Source organism: Mobula hypostoma, chromosome 11, assembly GCF_963921235.1.
Source record: "Mobula hypostoma chromosome 11, sMobHyp1.1, whole genome shotgun sequence".
Classification (NCBI taxonomy): Eukaryota; Metazoa; Chordata; class Chondrichthyes; order Myliobatiformes; family Myliobatidae; genus Mobula; species Mobula hypostoma.
Genome location: NC_086107.1, coordinates 44144864 through 44165318, shown reverse-complemented (window position 1 = coordinate 44165318; position 20455 = coordinate 44144864). Strand labels below are relative to the sequence as shown.

Here is a 20455-nt window from a genome sequence, read left to right as displayed (position 1 = left end):
CCAGGAGTAAATTGCCTGGAAAAGTTCAAAACAAGACACTTTGGGCCTGGAAAACATATGCAGTAAATCTTAAGTTTGATAAGTTAAATGATCACTGAAAAACACTTCTAGCCTATTATAATATGCCAAGATCACATGTACTCATCTCCTGAAGAAACTGCAAATCTGTTTTGGAAAAACATCAAATAAAGGGGAATTGATACTTAATTCCAGCTGTCCAGGAAAGGGTGTTTTCATAGAAAATGAGATTGTGAAACAGCTCCTGTCAAGGGGAGGGGGTGAGGAATTGAATAAATACTAATTTATCTAGTTGAAATTAGTTTGGCTATTGCATTACCATTGAGTTTTAAGCAGCTTGGAGACCACTCCCTCACTTTTTCTCTTCCCTTTGTTGTTGACCCACAATATTTGTATTTCTTGCATTTGCAAAGGGTCAAAGGAGGAAATGGATCTAAGCATGCATTTATCATCAGGAAATGATTATTAAGATCACATTTTAGCGGAAAATTGATGATATTGGATTGGCCATCTGTTAAATGTCTCTGCTGAATTTCATTCCCATTGAAGTTAATCTCCTCCCAAGACTTCAGTTTGCTTGCTGCTTCATAACTTCACTATGAGTAAATTTGAATCAGTGTTCAGATTCCTAGCTGTACTGTCTGATAATAAAATACTCTAGTCAAATCCAGTTCACACACACAACTCCATCTAATCCACCTGTTGAGAGTTGGCTCTAGACAGACTCAAAATAGGCTGGGCACTGTATTTAGGTCTCCATTGCACAAACTTCCGCAGATTATATTGTCTGAGAATAATATATGACCATATGACATATTTTACCATTTCACTCAAGAGTTAAAATATACAGTATTTCTGGCCATTTTAACTGATCCAAAGAAATTCAAACAAAAATACCTGTGATATTAACCTTGTCTATACAACTGAATTTGACTGAATTTCAAAGCAATTTCAGTTAATTAACCAAGAACATGCAATTCTGTGCATTATTACAAACAGAAGGAAAAATCTTTATTGATAATGGGTTGTAAGAGCTGGAGCAGCATCCATGATTTTGCTATGATTTCACACTTTTGTTGACAGCAAAGGTGACGCTCCACAACACTCTTGGGGAGAATGAGTGCCCAGCTGTGTTGATCGAAACACAATAGGATCATTGTGTGTTCTGACAGAATTGAGAAGGGCCTCTCAGAGACGAGATTGCATCATGGCAGGATTTCTATATTTACAGCTGTTTCTCTCAGATTAATAGATTTTCAGTTGGCAATTAAAGAAGGGGCTTACATCCCCACATTCCCAGAGCTCATATCAGAAGCTTTACCTTGTGCAACAGGATGATGAAAATAAAACAATGTATTGATATTGTCTGATGAGAATTTTGTATTGTGCATGCTATGACTGAGGCTCTAATAATGATTGCACTCTCAAAAAGTGTGCCCTCAAACTATTGAAAAGAATCAGACCAATTATCAGGTGGACTGAGCTAAATGTCTCCTCTGAAGATGACCTAATCAATTCATGACTCAATGTCACAAGAAAGATGTGAATAAACAGCTGAATAGCCCACCCTATTTCAATCTGCAAGCCATATACAGCGCAGATATCGAGCTGTTTCTCAAATAATCATGATACTCTACCCGATCATCATCCTGAGAAACCATTTCAATTTACTGTGCGAAAAACTTCAGAAAAAGTTCATAACTTTGCTTTTCACTACCAGCACCAGGGAATCCCATTCAGTGCCGCTATGTCTGAAGTTTCAAACCACATCATTAGTTCCTTGCCACAGAATTTAGCTCATTTTAATCACAACACTCAATGTCAGTACTGTTACATGAATCAGGGGTTTCCAACCATTTTTGTGCCATGGACCAATACAATTAAGCAAGGGGTCCATAGACCCCAGCTTGCTTCTTGATCATAATACAACAGAGTTGTCCACTGTGGGCTTGATGAAGTGATTCATAGGGTGTGTACATCATACAAACTAATATCCTTTCAAGCAAAAGGAGAGTTGAGCCAATGTTAAGTCATCAGTTTAAACAAAAAGTGAAAATGTTGGAAGTACTCATCTGGTCGGACGGTGTCAGAGAGGAAAGAAGCAAAATAAATACTTTATTTTCTTTCCCCTTGTATGCTGCCTGACCTTTTGAGTGCTTCCAGCAACTTCTTTTTCTCTTTCAGATTCCTGGTATTTGCAAGTATTTGCTCAAATAGAAAATTAGCGTTTGTTCCTAGAACATTTATTAACACTTTCCCAATGTAACACAGCACCAAATGAAAGATTCGTGCCTGAGAAGTGAGAGTCATGTAACTTATAAACATGAAAAATTCTGCAGATGCTGGAAATCCAAATCAACCCACTCAAAGTGCTGGAGGAACGCAGCAGGTAAGGCAGCATCTATGGAAATGGATAAGAAGGTGATGTTTTGGGCTAAGCCCCTTCATTAGGACTGGGAAGGACGGGGGAAGGCACCAGAATAAAAAGGAGGGATGAGCAGAAGGAGGATAGCTAGAAGTTGATAGGTGAAGCCTGGTGGGTAGGAGAGGGAAAGGGCTGGAAAGGAAGGAATATGATAGGAGAGGACAGTAGACCATAGGAGAAAGTGAAGGAGAAGGAAACCCAGGGGAACTGATAGACAGGTAAGAAGTAAGAGTGCAGAGTGGGGAATAGAAGAAAAGGGGATGGGGAGGGAATTTATTTTACCAGAGGGCGAAATCAATATTCACACCATCAGGTTGGAGCCTACCCAGATGGAATATAAGGTGTTGCTTCTCCACCCTGAGGATGTCCTCACTGGGCACAAGAGGATCAACACGTTGGAATGGGAATGGAAATTATAATTAAAATGTTTGACCACCAGGAACTTCCACTTTTGGTGGAGGGAGCAAAGATCCTCTATGAAGTGGTCTCCCAATTTAAGATGGGTCTCGCCAATGTAGAGGAGGCTGCTTTGGGAGCACAGGACTCAATGGACGGCCCAGCCCATTCGCAGTTGAAATATTGTCTCACCTGGAAGGGCTGTTTGGGCCCTGAATGGACATGAGGGTGAAAGTTAGCACTTTGGCTGTTTGCAAGGATAAATGCTGGGAGAGTGGGAAGGATCAGTGGGAAGGGATGAAAGGACAAGGGAATCACGGAGGGAGCAATCCCTGTGGAAAGTAGAGAGAGAGGGGGGAGAGGTAAAGATATGTTTGGTGGTAGGATCCCTTTGGAAATGGTGGAACTTGTGTTGAATGAAGTGTTGGATGTGGGGTCTCATGGGGTGGTAGGGAAGGACAAGAGGAACTCTATCACTGCTAAGGTGGCAGGAGGATGTGGTGAACGTGGATGTTCAGGAAGTGGTGGAGATGTGGGTGAGAGCAGCATCAATGGTGGAGGAATGGAAACCCCGTTCTTTTAGGAGGACATCCCTGATGTCCTTGAAAGGAAAGCCGCATCCTGGAAGTTGGAAGCAAAGTTGATGAATTGACAAGGTCCGTATGGGTGCATGAAGTAGTACCAATGCAGCCATTAATGTAGCAGGGAAGAGTTGAGGAGCATTACCGAGGAAGGCTTGGAACTTGGACAGTTCAATGCAGCTATTGAAAAGACAGGCATAGCTAAGGCCATGTGGTGCCCATGGCTACCCTTTGAGCCCGGAGAAAGTGGGAGCAGCTGAAGGAAAATGTTTTGAGTATGAGGACCAGTTCTACCAGATTGGGGTGGGTAATGGTGGAAGGAAACAGATTATTTCTTTTATTGAGAAAGAAGTGGAGACCTTTAAGGCTTTCTTGATGGGGGATAGAACTGTATAGGGGCATGGTGAAAATAATGGTGAGTACCAGGGAATTGAAAGTTACTGAGGAGACCGAGAGCATGAGAAGTGTCTCAGTGGTAAGTGGGAAGGGACTGAACTAAGAGGGAAAGAATGGAGTTGAGGTATGAGGACATGAGTTCAGTGGGACAGGAGAGAGAAGTGAGGGGTAGTGCATTCAGAAAGGATAAGATTCGAGGAGGAGAGAGGAGTGCTGAAGTCGAGCCAATTGATGACCCGTTGGCAATTGAAGATGAAAAGATTCAGAGAAGGCAGAGAACTAGAGTGGGGTGTCCAAGAAGAGAATAAGTGTTAGAGACGGGAGAAGGGATCATCAGTTTGGGATGGGGAATTCTTGCCAATGTAGTGAGTCCTGAGACGGAGGCGACAAGAGGAGAGCTTGGTGTCATGGCAGGTGGCAGGTGCCAAGGAAGTGGAGTAAGATCACCTAAATTTTTCAGCTATCTATTATTGTATAAGTGACCTGAAAGCTACTGTGCTGTCAAAAAACAAACATAAATAGGTCACATAGCTTACTATGAAATACAATCAATACATGGCTACCACTTTCTTCTTTGTTTTTCTACCTAGTCTCAATTTCACTTAATTTCCTAGAATCAGAAAATCTACCAGGCACAGACTTGAAATTACTCAATGACTGTTATAGAATATTCTGAAGATCTACAACACTCTGCATTAAAATTTTTGTTCTTCTCTCAGTCTGAAAAGATTGATTTCTTATCCAATGGTGACCCAATGTTTAGAGTAAAGCATCCTGAGTAAATTGCCTTTCAATTGGTAGTTTGCCAATTTCATTCAGCTTTCTGAATCCTCATTTGTCTAGAGAGTGCAGATCAGGTTTTATCAAACTAGTGAACTCAAAAAAATAAATATCTGGACTGGGTTTGACTGTTTGAGGAAAAGATGAATAGGAGGCACAACAAAAAATATAGGCTAAGTGTGGATGGTCAAGAGTAGGACAGGATTAGGTGGAGCAACTGAAATAGTAACTGGATGCACTGACCTAATAATGATAGGAAAACAAACAAAAAGTTGAATGTTTTGGTAGAAGAACTATATTGGTCATTTGAAAGATTTTTCAACATCTTTTAATTGTTCAGGCTTAAAATAAAACTCTTTGGCTTTTAAATTACACTTCATGGTCAATTTATTAGGTATGCCTGTACACCTGTACATTCATGCAAATATCTAATCATCCAATCATGTGGTAGCAACTCGATGCATAAAAGCAAGCAGACATGGTTAAGAGGTTCAGTTGTTTTTTCAGGCTGAACTTCAGAATGGGGAAGAAACATGATGTAAATGTCTTTGACCATGGAATGATTGTTGGTGCCAGAAGATGGTTAGAGTATCTCTGAAACTGCTGATCTCCTGAGATATTCACACACAACAATTGCTAGGGTTATAGAGAATAGTGTGAAAACCAAAGGAGAACATCCAGTGAGTGGCAGTTCTGTGGGCAAAGATGCATTGTTAATGAGAGCGATCAGAGGAGTATGGCCAGACTGATTCATGCTGACAGTAAGGCGAAGGTAACTCAAGCAACCACGCATTACAACAGTGGTGTGCAGAGAGCATCTCTAAATGCACAACACGTTGAACCTTGAAGTGGATGGGCTACCACAACAAAAGACCACGAACATACACCCAGCAGCTATTTTAATAGGAACAGGAGGTACTAATAAAGTGGCCACTGAGTGTATGTTTCATTACATCCACAAACCATAAATCAAAATAAAATGTAATGGATGCTAAGGAAACAGAAGTAAACTATGTCATCACTAACATTCTCTGGATTGGTGAATGAATTCTACAATGATTCACAAATGAATTCTGGAAAGACTTGGTAATTTGATCCCACAAATACAGATTCCTTCACAGAACTTGCAGATGTGGAACAGCTGGCTATGATTTTATCCCTTTTACTTTTCCTTTGTCTCTGTTTTCAAGGGCAAAGCATTTGTTTCCCTGCATGATGGAAAACCTGGCGAAGCTACTGACCCAGCTGGAGACCACCGTGCCAGAATTGCTTCTTAAACTCCGGACCACACCTGGACCTGACCTGTGAGGCCCACCACGTTCCGGAGACCCGCAGTCTGCTACCGTGCCGGAGCGCTTGGAGACGTGGCCCATTCTGATCAGCACCTCTCTGGAGCAGACGACCACACAGAAGTGACGGCGGAGACCTAAAGGTGCCCCAGACGCTTCCCTGGAGCGACCACTATAAAGCCCCGTTGGTGGACATTCACAGCTGCCGGAAGTGAGGACTCCGCCGCCGACCTCGGAAATCGAGCCCGAGGCTCGGCTGGAGCGGAGGACTCCACAACCGTGACTCGGTTTATGGACTTGTTTCAGCCAGGAGCCCGGCCCTCTGGGATTAAGTGTCGGCTTCGGGACCTGACCCAATCGACAGCCGGGGCCCTCGGCAGCTGGAAGTGGCAGCGGAGCCTCCCCGGTCACTTGGCCCGACCCGGAGGGCCTGACGAAGCGACCCGCCGATCAACCCCCGCGGGATGCATCCACCAACCTCAAAGAGCTGACAACAACACACTGCATCGATGGAAACCTGGAAAGATGCACTATTTACCGAGGAAGTGTGGGAAGAGAGCTGGGCTGCTGGTAAGATTGAAGTTGAGGAGCTTCAGGGTCCCTATGCCCACCATCCTACTAGCTAATGTGCAAGCCATCAAGAACAAGGTGGATGATCTTAAAGGGAGACTCACCTACTGCAGGGAGATGCAGAACTGCTGTGAATTCTGTTTCTCAGAGGCATGGCTCTCCCCTGCCACGCCCGACTGTGCCATCCGACCGGAGGGATTTTCGATCCATCAGATGGACCGCACGGCGTCTTCGGGCAAAACGGGGGAGGTGGTGTCTGCCTACTGATTAACACTGCGTGGTGCTCGGACACAGTGGCACTGACAAGCTCCTGCAGCCCGGACCTGGAACACCTGTCAGTGAAGTGTCGTCCCTACTATTTGCCACGGGAATTCACCTTGGTCATACTGACAGCGGTTTACATTCCCCCCCAGGCGGACGTGGAGTGTGCTTTGAACATACTGTATGCCAACATCAGTGAACTTGAGACCAGGTATCCGGAGAATTTGCTAATTACAGCCGGGGACTTTAACCAGGCCAACCTCAGAAAGGCGCTGCCAAAGTTATACCAACATGTCTCCTGCCCCACTAGAGGCCCAAATATACTTGACCACTGCTACACAGCAGTCAAGGATGCCTACCGTTCCGCCCCACGACCTCACTTCGGAAAATTGGACCATCAGGCCATACTCCGCCTCCCGGCTTACAAACAGAAACTGAAGCAGGAGGTCACGGTGTCAAAAATAGTGTCATGTTGGATGGAGGAAACGGATGAGGTCCTTCGAGACTGCTTTGAATCGGTGGACTGGTTAGTATTCAAGGACGCGGCAGCTAACCTGGATGAGTATGCCTCAGCTGTCACAGACTTTATTTGGAAATGCACGGAGGACTGTGTGTCTCGCAAGACGATCCGGGTATTCCCTAACTGGAAACCTTGTATGAATTATGAGGTCAAGTCCCTTTTAAAGGCTAGACCTGCAGCTTTTAGGTCCGGGGATACCAGTCGCTACACGGAATCCAGGCATGAACTCTGGAAAGCCATTAAGGGTGCCAAGAGGCAATATCGAGCCAAGTTGGAAGCCTAGGCTAAACAGAGGGATGCCAGTAGACTATGGCAGGGTCTAAATGAGATCACTGGGTGCAAGGAAAAGGCTGGGAATATCAGTAACTGTGGTGCTTCTTTTCCTGATGAACTTAACGTATTCTACGCAAGATTCGGACAGAAAAGGAGCGCCCTGCTCCCTCTCGATGAACCGGACCAAGTGGCCTCGAGATTCATCGTCACTGAGGAGGATGTTAGAAGGGCCTTCCTGAAGATAAATCCAAGGAAGGCAACGGGCCCAGATGGTGTCCCAGGACGGGTTCTCCGGGCCTGTGCAAGCAAGCTAGCTGGAGTGTTTGCTGACATCTCCTTGCTTCAGTCTAAGATCCCCTCATGTTTTAAGAAGGCAACGATAATCCCAGTGCCGAAGAAGAGCAAGGTGGCATGCCTGAATGACTATCGACCTGTGGCTCTGACACCAATTGCTATGAAGTGCTTCGAGAGATTGGTTATGGCACATATCAACCACAGCCTACCGGTCAACCTCAACACTTTGCAATTCGCCTACCGGAGCAACAGGACAACGGCAGATGCCATCTCTCTGGCCTTACATTCCTCCTTAGAACACCTGGAGAATAAAGACGCATACGTAAGGCTCCTTTTCATTGACTACAGCTCTGCCTTTAATACCATCATTCCAAATAAACTGATTCCTAAGCTCCGGAACCTGGGCCTTAGCACTCAGATCTGCAGCTGGATCTTCAACTTCCTCACAGACAGGACCGAGGCTGTAAAAATAGGGACAAACTCTCCTCTACAATCACTCTGAGCACAGGTGCCCCACAAGGCTGCGTACTCAGCCCCCTGCTGTACTCACTGTACACCCATGATTGTGTGTCTAAGTTTCCATCAAACTTAATATATAAGTTTGCTGATGACACAACAATTGTAGGCCGTATCTCGGGTAATGATGAGTTTGAGTACAGAGAGGAGATTAAGAACCTGGTGGCATGGTGCGAAGACAATAATCTATCCCTCAATGTCAGCAAGACGAAGGAATTGGTTGTTGACTTCAGAAGGAGTAGCGGATGGCACGGCCTAATTTACATCTGTGGTGCACAAGTGGAACAGGTCAAAAGCTTTAAGTTCCTTGGGGTCAATATCACAAATGACCTGACTTGGTCCAACCAAGCAGAGTCCACTGCCAAGAAGGCCCACCAGCACCTTTACTTCCTGAGAAAACTAAAGAAATTTGGCCTATCCACTAAAACCCTCGCTAATTTTTATAGATGCACCATAGAAAGCATTCTTCTAGGGTGCATCACAACCTGGTATGGAAGTTGTCCTGTCCAAGATTGAAAGAAGCTGCAGAAGATCGTGAACACGGCGCAGCACATCACACAAACCAACCTTCCGTCCTTGGACTCACTTTACACCGCACGTTGTCAGAGCAGTACTGCCAGGATAATCAAGGGCACAACCCACCCAGCCAACACACTTCTCGTCCCTCTTCCCTCCGGGAGAAGGCTCAGGAGCTTGAAGACTCGTCCGGCCAGATTTGGGAACAGCTTCTTTCCAACTGTGATAAGGCTGCTGAACGGATCCTGACCTGGATCTGGGCCGTACCCTCCAAATATCCGGACCTGCCTCTCAGTTTTTTTGCACTACCTTACTTTCCATTTTTCTATTTTCTATTTATGATTTATAATTTAAAGTTTTAATATTTACTAATTTTTACTATTTTTAATATTTAATATTTGTAATCCAGGGAGCGGGAAGCACAGAATCAAATATCGCTGTGATGATTGTATGTTCTAGTATCAATTGTTTGGCGACAATAAAGTATAAAGTATAAACTTGATGCCAATTCTGTGGCCTTGTCTTCCTCGTTTGCAGTATCAATGTTTTTCTTGGGATACTCCTTTGATTGCCTTGGCATCACTGGGTGTGGTCTAGGAATATGAAACTAGTTTGCTGAGTTAAGACTTGATACTAAATCAGCATCAGAAGCAGGTTTATTATCACTGATATACGTCATGAAATTTGTTGATTTGTGGCAGCAGTACAATGCACAACATAAAAGTGACCATTAATCACAAAAAAAATAAATAAATACTGCAAAAAGGAATAGCAAGTCTTACTTTGTAGTCTGTTCAGAAACTGATAGCAGAGGAGAAGAAGCTGTTCCGAAAACATTCAGTGCGGGTCTTCAGGTTTCTGATGGTAACAATGAGAAGTTAGGGCACGTCCCGGATAGTGAGGGTCCTTAATGATTGATGCTGCCTTCTTTAGGCACCATCTTTTGCAGTTGCCTTTGATGGTCAGAAAGGCTGTTCCTGTGATCGATTTGGCTGAGTCAACGAACTCTGTAACCTCTTTCGATCTTGTGCACTGGAGCCTCTATGCCAGGTGGAGATGCAACCAATCAGAATGCTGGTGAATGTAGAAATTTGCTGGAGTCTTTTCTGATATACCATATCACCTCAAACTCTTAATGAAAATAACCTCTGGTGTTGGGCCCAGGTAGATCTTCTGAGATGCTGCTCACCCTTTCAACCAATAACACTCCAGTGGGAACTGCTATGTGTTCTTCTGACTTCCCATTCATGAAGTCCACAATCAATTCCTTGGTCTTTCCGACGTTGAGTACAGTGTTGTTTTTGAAACACCACTCAATCAGCTGATCTATCTCACTCCTTTATGCCTTCCCATTGCCATCTGAGATTGTGTCAACAACAGTTGAATCATCCCTAATTAATAGTTAAGCTATGTAAACTCATCTGAAACTTCTTAGCATTAATAGAATAAGGAAGGAGCTAACATATTTTCACCTAAGAATATTCTGGGGAATATTACTAAGTTGTAAATAATGCAATTTTAGTCTGCTTAAACGAAGAGATGGTGTAACCTGATTTCCCAGGTCTTGCTCACTATTGTAGATCTTTTTCTTCCATCTTGGAAGCTGACTTTGATTTTTGATTTCCATTTGAAAAAAAAGCTTAAAACTCCAATGCTCATTTGACCTTATAGCAATAAAGTCATTGTTAAAAAAGAAAAGTGCTGAGTTTGACCTGGAAGGACACAAGAGTACTTTGTAAATGTGACAACAGAGAAGCAAAATTGAAACTTAATATGGAAGGGCATATTATTTTTGACACTTGATAATGCAACATGCCTGTGGTTTAGTGGTTGAAAAGTATGTTAACTGGAAACACACGAATACTCCCATTTCTACCGATGACCCTCTCAATGTTTAAAGGAAACCAGTGAATGAAAAAGACCCCCATCATGACATACTGCAGGGAACTGTACAAATGGATTTAGTAATTCTGAGATTTATTATAATAACGTGACATAAGCTGATTAAGACTTCAGCTTAAATTTTTTAACCACTTGGGAACTGGCTACAAATCTAAACCCATGAAAAGATATTTATTAAAAGTTATAACTACATGCAAGAAAAAAAATTCTTGAAGTGTAAAGCTACACCAAAGGCAACACCTCATTTATCAGCTGTGGGTGAAACCAGAACTGTGTTCGCTTTTAAATAAACGTCAGGCGGTACAGTGAAAAGCACCAATTGTGAAACTAACAGAGAAGGATGAGAGGGCACATGATGCTGGACACCCTCTCAGGGTACTTCCAGACTCCTGGTGATCACTTGTTCAACCAAAGTTTTAAAATACATTTAGATCAGTGATGCCTGTATCTATCATTGGCAGGCACTGCATTCAGGTTCCTCCATCCATTAGCATATAGGAAACTTTGAGGACTTTGCAGGAAAAAACAAATTTTGAGCAGTCTGTGGGAACTTGATGATATTTGTTATGATTGATGTTTCATTGGAACTGAATGACCCTACATATCGTGACACTGCAAAATCCAGTTTCCTTCCATTCATTTTCATATGAAAATCAGTGTCTATTTATTTCAAAATGCAAGCATAAAAATAGGAACAAGCCCCTACTACTCACCAATGAAAATTTGTTCACTTGTACATAGAGTTTCTGTACTTCCCATTCAGTCACCGTTGGTTCACTGCCAGTGCGCTCTTTATATACCTCCAGGTAGGACTGCAGCCATTCAACTTGCATTTCCTGAGGTGGATACATGCTGAAGTCCAATTCACTGACTCCTGTAGGGGAAAAAAACTGAAGATTTGCCCAAGTGCATGATAATTATAGAACACTGAAACACAGCAGCCATTGTGAAAATAAATATTTAAATCTGGAAAATACTGAAATTTGTAGAATTATTGTAAATTGAAAACTAAGATAAATAAACTACCATAGCTTTTTCCTGCAGAAACCAGTTATAATTTATTCCAACAACCAACATCCTAAGTCAGTATCTCTTGTGTCTCTTTGTACTCCAGAAGAGTGTAAGACCATAAGATATAAGAGCAGAATTAGTCTATTCAGATCATCAAGCCTGCTTTTCCATTCAATAATTATTCATCATATTCTCAATCCAATTTTCCTGCCGTCTCTCCATAATCTTTGATGCCCTTACTAATCAAGAACCTTTCAATCTCTGCTTTATATGCACACAATGATTTGGCCTCCACAGCCACATGTGGCAAAGAATTCTACAGATTTGTCACCCTCTGGTTTAAGAAATTCCTCCACACCTCCGTCCTAAAGGCACTTTCTTCTATTTTGAGATTTCTGATCCTAGACACCTCCACTATTGGAAACATCTTGTTCACATCCATTCCATTGCGTACAGGCCCTGAGCCATCAAATACTTCTGGATCATTCTTGTAAACTTGCCCTGGGCCTCCTCCAATGCCAGTACATCCTTTCTTGCTCACACTGCTCCAAATGTGGTGTGTCCAATACCTTATAATGTCTCAGCATTACATCCCTGTCATCCCTGCCTTTATATTCTGGTCCTCTTGAAATGAATGCTAACATCACATTGCCTTCATTACTACTGACTAGTCCTTTTGTACTTCCAATTTCTGAATTCACTCCTCATTTAGAAAATAGTTTACATCTTAATTTCTTCTACTAAAGTGCATGTCCATACACTTCCCTAACTGCATTCCATCTGCCATTTCATTGCCTATTTCCCTATTCTTTTGCACTATTAATTGCTTTATAACTTTACTGGTGCCCTTCCATGGTCCAGATATTGTGCTTGTAATGCAGCAAACTTGCATTCACTTCTCTGATACTGAGATCGTTGGGATTATCGCACTAGTTCAATGTAGAATTCCCAAAAGTGCTGTTAATGCCTCAACCTGATTCCACAGGCTTTGCTGTATTCAACATCTTCCAACACGACTAAGGGAAAACAAGCCAATCTCCGAAAGTTAAGACATAACAAACCAATCTCACTGTAAAATACCTGAAAGTCTTCCACTTTCTTGCACGATTTCTAAGTGCGTTACTCATGTTGCATAGCCAAAGTTGTGATAATTACAAATATTCTTGATGATAAAAACCAACTTGGTGGGAATGGTTTATTTTCTTCACCTTGGTATTTAAAACTAATATGTATTTTTATGATTTCTTTTTGTTTTCCAAGAACGGCATTTATGATGCTGCAACTTTAATGCTGCAACTTCTCAATTTTATGTATAAATTCCAATCTTCATTTACGCTTGTAAAATTGTCATAAAGTGAATGGAAATGTAAGTTTGTTCCTTCCTGATTTGCTGTCTGTAAGAATTACTTTATAAGACTGGCTGGTCAGCCAGCTTGATGACATCATGACTGCTGTCGACCAGGGATTCTCTAAACTGATACCTGACACCAATTGACATTGGAAAGAGGAAATCCATACTGTGGAAGTTGCTTGGTCTCAGTGGCCCTTTGAGGTCAGTGATGAATGCCAATAATTCTCCAGTGGCTGTAAAACCTAAATCAATAGCTCGTACTGTAGACCAACCAGTATGACATCTAAGACACACACACATCTGTAATTGTCAAATATTCTTTCTGTCATAGCAACATTTCAAAACAAAACATAACAAAATGAAACTGAACAGTGAATGTATTAATCAAAAGTACCAATGGGAGAAAACTAAAAGAAATTAACCGATGAACAGTGAACAGACTACATCTTATAATAAATAAGAGAATTAAAATAAAAACTCCACAATGACATGACTACATTTACCCAGTGACATTGTATTTTACATCAAAGCACCATCCAGTTTTAAAACCCTGTTGAATATATTCTTGTAGCAATAAGTTAATAGGAGCTATCAAACCTGCAAATCCATCTTGTTTGCCAATTTTCACAACATACAAAGTGAATGCTCTTGAGAATGTGAATTTTATTATGCATCAGAAAGGTTAAGAATTGTATTGGTGTGATGTATCTTCTTTTCCTGTGAAAATTTCGAAGTTCCTTTGCTTTTTCCAAAAACAATTGGGAGTGAATTCTCAGACACTTGTTTAGTAGACAGTTCATATTTGAAATATCCACATTGGCACCATTTCAAATACTTAACTTTTAAAAGATCAGATTTTCATATGTATGATTAAAAGTTCATCTTGTCTCTTTTTGCTACTGCTTAGAAAATAAAGCAAAATATGATTCAAATGTGATTTTTAGAAAATTTTCCTCAGTGGAAAAGCCGAAGGAGTTCCAGCAACAATCTCCAAGTAATTTAAACTGAGTTGGAAGACAAAGTTGAATTAATCGGTTTGTCCTCAATGAATAAAACAAACCCCACTCATCCTTTTGGTATCCAAATTCATTTGAAAATCCTTAACATTTACCACATAAGTTTTAGTTATGGAAAAATATGGAAAATGCTAAAAAAATTGTAATTTAGACCATAAGACCATAAGACCATAAGACAAAGGAGCAGAAGTAGGCCATTCGGCCCATCGAGTCTGCTCCGCCATTTTATCATGAGCTGATCCATTTTATCCTATTTAGTCCCACTGCCCTGCCTTCTCACCATAACCTTTGATGCCCTGGCTACTCAGATACCTATCAATCTCTGCCTTAAATACACCCAATGACTTGGCCTCCACTGCTGCCCGTGGCAACAAATTCCATAGATTCACCACCCTCTGACTAAAAAAATTTTTTCGCATTTCTGTTCTGAAAGGGCGCCCTTCAATCCTGAAGTCATGCCCTCTCGTACTAGATTCCCCCATCATGGGAAACAACTTTGCCACAGCCACTCTGTCCATGCCTTTTAACATTCAAAATGTTTCTATGAGGTCTCCCCTCATTCTTCTAAACTCCAAGGAATACAGTCCAAGAGTGGACAAACGTTCCTCATATGTTAACCCTCTCGTTCCCGGAATCATTCTAGTGAATCTTCTCTGTACCCTCTCCAATGTCAGCACATCCTTTCTTAAATAAGGAGACCAAAACTGCCCACAGTACTCCAAGTGTATTTAATTAGTCTTTTATAGGTTTACAGAAATGTGTGTTTTTAAAGAATTTATTCTTTGTAGTTTATCATTGGATAGCATGTCAAAAACAGTGTTTGAATGGATGCTAACTCTAAAGTGGGAATATGAGATGTAGCAAAGGAAATTAAGAATCAGGAAAACAAACAGAGGTGACAAAGAGAGATGATGATGCAAAGAGGCAAAGGGATCTCTAATCCCCTTTTCCAACGCTCTCTAACCTTCATGACTATATTATACACTATAATCCAATACTCCCCCAATTAAAGCCAGAATTTACCCTACCAATGTTCCCAAATCTTCTGGAGTCCACAATCATTTCATCTTTGGGTTACCTTTACTGATTAGAGGATCCACATCATCTGTAATTGCTCATGTTCTTCAACCATCCTTCAAAGGATTTCAAATACCAAGAACCATGTCAGTATTCTTCCAGATTCCTGAATTCTTCTTCCCATTACTCCCTTTCCCCTATGACAGAATTCTTGCTAGTGTGGCCAAATTCCAAGCATTTGTTACAAAAAATCCTGAAATATTTTTTACGCAGTCATCTTATATCCTATTGTAGCGTAACATAATTGGAAGAAAGTACATAATTCACAACCAGCGACATTGAGTTGGATTTTGCTTTAAGAGGCTGATCTGACTTGATGACGTTACATAAAGATTTTTAATGTGTATTTGTGTTTAGGTGTTGGAGTTGAATAAAATGTGCTATGGGTTTCATTAATCATAAAATGCCTCACTTTGTTTTATTTGCAAATACCTACTTTGGTAACCTGATGCTCTAGGACGATTCCAGAGTTGGCTATGCAGTTGCTTTGAAACTGCTGGAGATTTGGGAGCAAAATGCCATTGTTTTGTTTGTATAAACTGTAGCCCAGTTTACTCTGGGAGAAATCACTGCCGACAACACCAAATTCTACTTGGTGGAGGTGTCGTGTGGCAATTCCAAGGCTGCGAGAGTGGGGCGTCTGCTTGAACATCTGCCTGAAAACAATAATTACTGATTACTGAAAACTCTCTTCTTACAGACTTTTGGACTATCGGAGCCTGAGCCCGCCAAACAGTTGCTCTCCTTACCCAGTGTGCACAATGCTAAGCCTTTGGAAGTAATGGACTACATGTTGTCTCTCCTGGGAAATCACCATTCTTGTTTTATTTTTAAAGAATTCTTCATGCAGCAAACACCTGATCAAGTTCACATAGCCCTCACTAATGCACTTGTGAAGGACTATACGGAACTTGCTAAAATGGCTGATAGTCTACATTCAGCTAGGCAACGGTGCATGATTCCTCCTTCCTTCTCCACCTCAATAAAACTAGTCGTCAAGGCTAACAACTAATGATGCCCGCGGCTGCAAAACTGACAATGCCAGGTATGTGTTTCTACCATGGTCACTTTGCTACGAATGCTAGGAAGTGCTGAGCACCTTGCAGCTTCAACAATGCCAGGGCATCGGGACATCAGAGGTCTATAAGCACCGTGGGTTCCAGCTGCCAGGGTTGTCTACTGTTCATTATGAACACCCTTTTAGGGTAACATTTACTGTGTGACACGGATGCTCAAGTGTGCATGCTGAGAAGGCAAAGTGTGACGAAATCTTACTGGAGGCCACCGATGGCAGCAGGATCTAGACCTTCGGGACATGATGGGTGATACTGTGAATCAGCAGGCAATGTTACTCATGGGATTTCGACCTGGCTAAAGTGGCTAGACCTCTGCTTGGTGCAGATTTCCTGTGTGCCCCAATGACTGTTAGTTGATCTTAAGAACTGCTGGCTTGTGGATGTCAAGGACTTTACGTCGTTATCCTGCTCCCCAAGTAAGTTCCTCATAATGACTCTGTCAAACACATGCATCACTGCATGTAAGTTTATTCGACTGCTGAGCAAATTCCCAGACCTGACCAAGCCCACATTCTCCACTACAGTCACAAAACATGAGGTCGAGCACCACATTTCCACAACTGGCCCATCAGCCCATCCTGGCACGTGTAGACCGGACCTAGAAAAGCTGGCAACTGTGAAGGTTGTCTTTGCCAACGTGGAAAGACTGAGCACCACATGCTGGTCAAGTAGACCCTGGGCTTCACCCCTCCATATGGGTCCTTAAGTTCGGTGGTGGTTGACCATGTCAAATGTGGACCTTGTTGGTCCTCATCACCCTTCCACGGTTTCACGTACCTTCTTACCATGGTGGACCATACCATCAGGTAGCCAGAGGACATCCCTCTAGCAACAACGATGGCCACAGATGTGGCTTGGGCATTCATCAGCACCTGGGTTGCTCAGATTGACACCCCATCTGATATTTCCTTTGACAGTGGTCCCCAAATCATTTCAGACCTCTGGTCTGCATTGGCCCAGAACCTCAACATTAGATTACATTACATCACATTGCATCACTCCCAGTCCAAAGGCCTCTGTGAGCGGTTTCATCGCTACTTAAAGGCTGCTCTGAGGGCTTCTCTGACCGATGAGTCTTGGCATGATCGTCTCCTCTGGGTTCTGCTGTGGCTCAGAACTTCTCCAAAAGAGGACTAATTTCGTCTGTGGCTGAGTCTGTATATGGGCAGTCAATACGAGTGCCAGGTGATTTCATTTCTGATATCACGACCACCTGGTTGGCCTCTCAACAACTTTCCACCCTCCTCAGTAAATTCAATTCCTTTACACCTATTCCTACCTCCCATCATGGCATACAGCACTCTTGGGTTCCTGTTGACTTACATTCTGCCTTATTTGTGTTCATCTGCCATCATGCACACCAACATTCCCTTAGGCCCCCTTACAATGGCACATTCTGTATTTTGGAAAGGGGAGAAAAGACTTTCATCATATATAAGAGAGGTAAACCTGAACATATTCAATAGATTGCCTTCACCCGCTCCACCAAGATTTGAAGTATTCTGCTGCCATACCCCTGCTGACACAACATGACCATGAGCATGTAAACACACATCTGGATGACCCAGGGGCTCCTACGTGTTTCTTCCACCTATGGTTCACAGGAGCCAAGCAGGGCAGCTCATCTGAGCTCCAGACAGGCTCACGATGCTGGTTTTACTGAATTCTAGGGGAGCCTGTGTAGAGTAACGTAAATGGAAGAAATGTACATAATTCACAACCACCGACATTCAGTTGGGGTTTCACTTTAAGAGGCTGGTCTGAGGTGATGACATTGTTACATAAAGATTTTTAGTGCACTTTTGTGTTTAGGTTTTGGTGTTCAATAAAATGTGTTATGGGTTTCATTAAACATAAAACACCTCACTTTCTTCCATTTGTGAAAACCTACACTAGCATACTCCTTTCGATGCTTCCAGATCCAAATATCGCTTTCAATTTTTTCCAAGATCTTCAATACGTTTAATGGCAATTCCACTTCCTGATCCCTTCAAACTTCGGTGATGACCCAAAGCCGATAATTAGCTATCCCAGATATTATTTTTGGATAATATAAAACTTTAAATATAACAATACAAGGGCTTCTGAATTGGTGTAGAGTTGGAATCAGCACTGGGGTACCTTCATTTCAATTATTGTTTTCATTGCTGTTATACTTAAGTAATTTATTGGAGCTTGAAGAATTCTTTCAAAGTATGTTATAGCAATATAAAAACTTGGCAGTCTAACATTACAGAAACAATTATCCTTGAGTTGTGAGCTAACAATATTAGGATAGCAGTACTATGAAACCTTGTAACGCTCACATTTCATTTTCATCAGCGGTTATGACTTAATTATGAATTATATCATTTAATTTGAACAATGTGAATCTGTAAATCCTTGCAAATTTAGCTAGCATTTTATAAGTTCCAATTACTTCATCTTTCACTCTCGGTTTCTTTCATTATTTCCAGAAATGGTAAGGGAAAATGTTTGAGACTTCAGCATTATTCCGATTTGTTTGTTCAAGGTGGAACCATTAGAATTCTGAAACTGACCCTTCATACAGTAAAAAAGAATGACATCCATAAACATTAATATGAAAAAGGAAAGAATAATCTAAGCACAAAATAGTTGGTATGATTATATACTTCAGAAACACCCTAGACTTTATTGTATCATTCAACCACAATCTTAAGATGTCCAGGTCTAGAGCTCTAGAGTTCCCTACATGAACCCTTTCGTCTCTTTCGTTCCCACTTTTTAGGAAATATCTCGAACATTTGATCGTGTTTGTGATAACAAGTTCAAATATACAGTATCTTTCAGTGACACCCTGTGAAGCACCTTGGTACATGTGATGCTGCTGAAAAGCCTTTGTTTAAATCCCAGTCATCGCTATAATGGACAATTGTCTTATTTTGCAGCATTCTCTTGCTCTCATGCTCAGTTCCTATGAAACAACTAACATTAGATTAGAATGAGGTCATCTATGACAAAAATTACACCCAGTAAAGTACCCCACCCTCATCTTTTGATGGGAATAATACCCTGCTCTCTCTTTCTGTAATGCTTTACAAGGGAATGAAGACCTAAGGAAAGGGGAAATATTCCTTCACATCTCAGTCAATATTTTATTAAAATAGCAATACTGAAGGTAAATTAGAACCGTATTTTTCTTTAAGACCTAGTGACGTGTCATACACAGAATAACGTAAAACAAAATAGCCTTTGTACTTGTCCAGATGTTGGTAGATCCACTCCTAGCCCAAGATTGACGCTAATATTGCTGAGCTTCAGAAATGATCATTACTATTGATTGGATGGGAATCCAATGAATCAGTGAAGGGAAACCTCGAGTTGTTTGGAATTTAAAGTAAAAGCTGTTTTAGCCATTGTAACTTATTAGCATATTTGAGTCTTAGTGAATGAAGGCGAATCCATAAACACCTAGCTACGTTATGCACTTTTGAAGCAGAAATGGGAAAGTGGAATCTTATTTAAATAAATAGAGACAATGGTATTTTGAGCAATTTGGTATCTTTGTACATGAATCAGGAAAAGTCAATGTTCAGGTGCTGTAAGCAATTAAGCAATTTAATTGCATGTTCACTGCACTAAGATTGGAATATATAAGTAAGGGAGTCTTACTGCATTAATTATAAAGGGTCTTGATGAGATTACATCTGGAGTCTGTGAACAGTTGGAGCTCCCTATTTAAGAAAAATATAATTGCCTTAAAGGGATTGCAACAAACTTTCTCTCAGCTAATTCCTACAATAAAGAGATTGCCAATAATGTATTGGCAAATAACAAATAAAAATTTTTCAAATAACCACATTAAAAATAGATAGAATATGCCTGTTTCCTGGAGAGCAGAAAAATGAGAGGGCATTTAATTGGATCATGTATAATTCTATGGGATAGGGTAGAAGATAATTTCTTTTTTACAGAGTCTAGAATAGTAGGTCAGCATAACAGAAGAAAGACTTTGCCATTTAGCATTCTGCTGGCAAAGTTTCCTCAAATAAAAAGGTTAAAATTCTCTCCATTATATTCAGTTGTTGAGAACATTCAACACATGGACTGATAGATTTTGAATGCTAAGGAAATTTTGGAGTAGGGAGGAGCTAAATATGGTGGCAGAAGTTTATGTGGACATGGGCAACTTCTTCCATTCATCTGAAAAACAGTTTAATGCTTCT

General features: G+C 41.4%; 1 protein-coding gene across 1 annotated transcript in view; it reads right to left on the bottom strand.

Moving 5' to 3' along the window:
• LOC134354274 (ethanolamine kinase 1-like) overlaps positions 1–20455 on the bottom strand; it is a 462806-nt gene that overhangs the window by 172151 nt on the left and 270200 nt on the right. The window contains exon 6 of the mRNA XM_063063189.1: positions 11451–11611. Coding sequence (XP_062919259.1) covers positions 11451–11611 — 161 coding nt within the window. The remainder of the gene's footprint in view (positions 1–11450; positions 11612–20455) is intronic.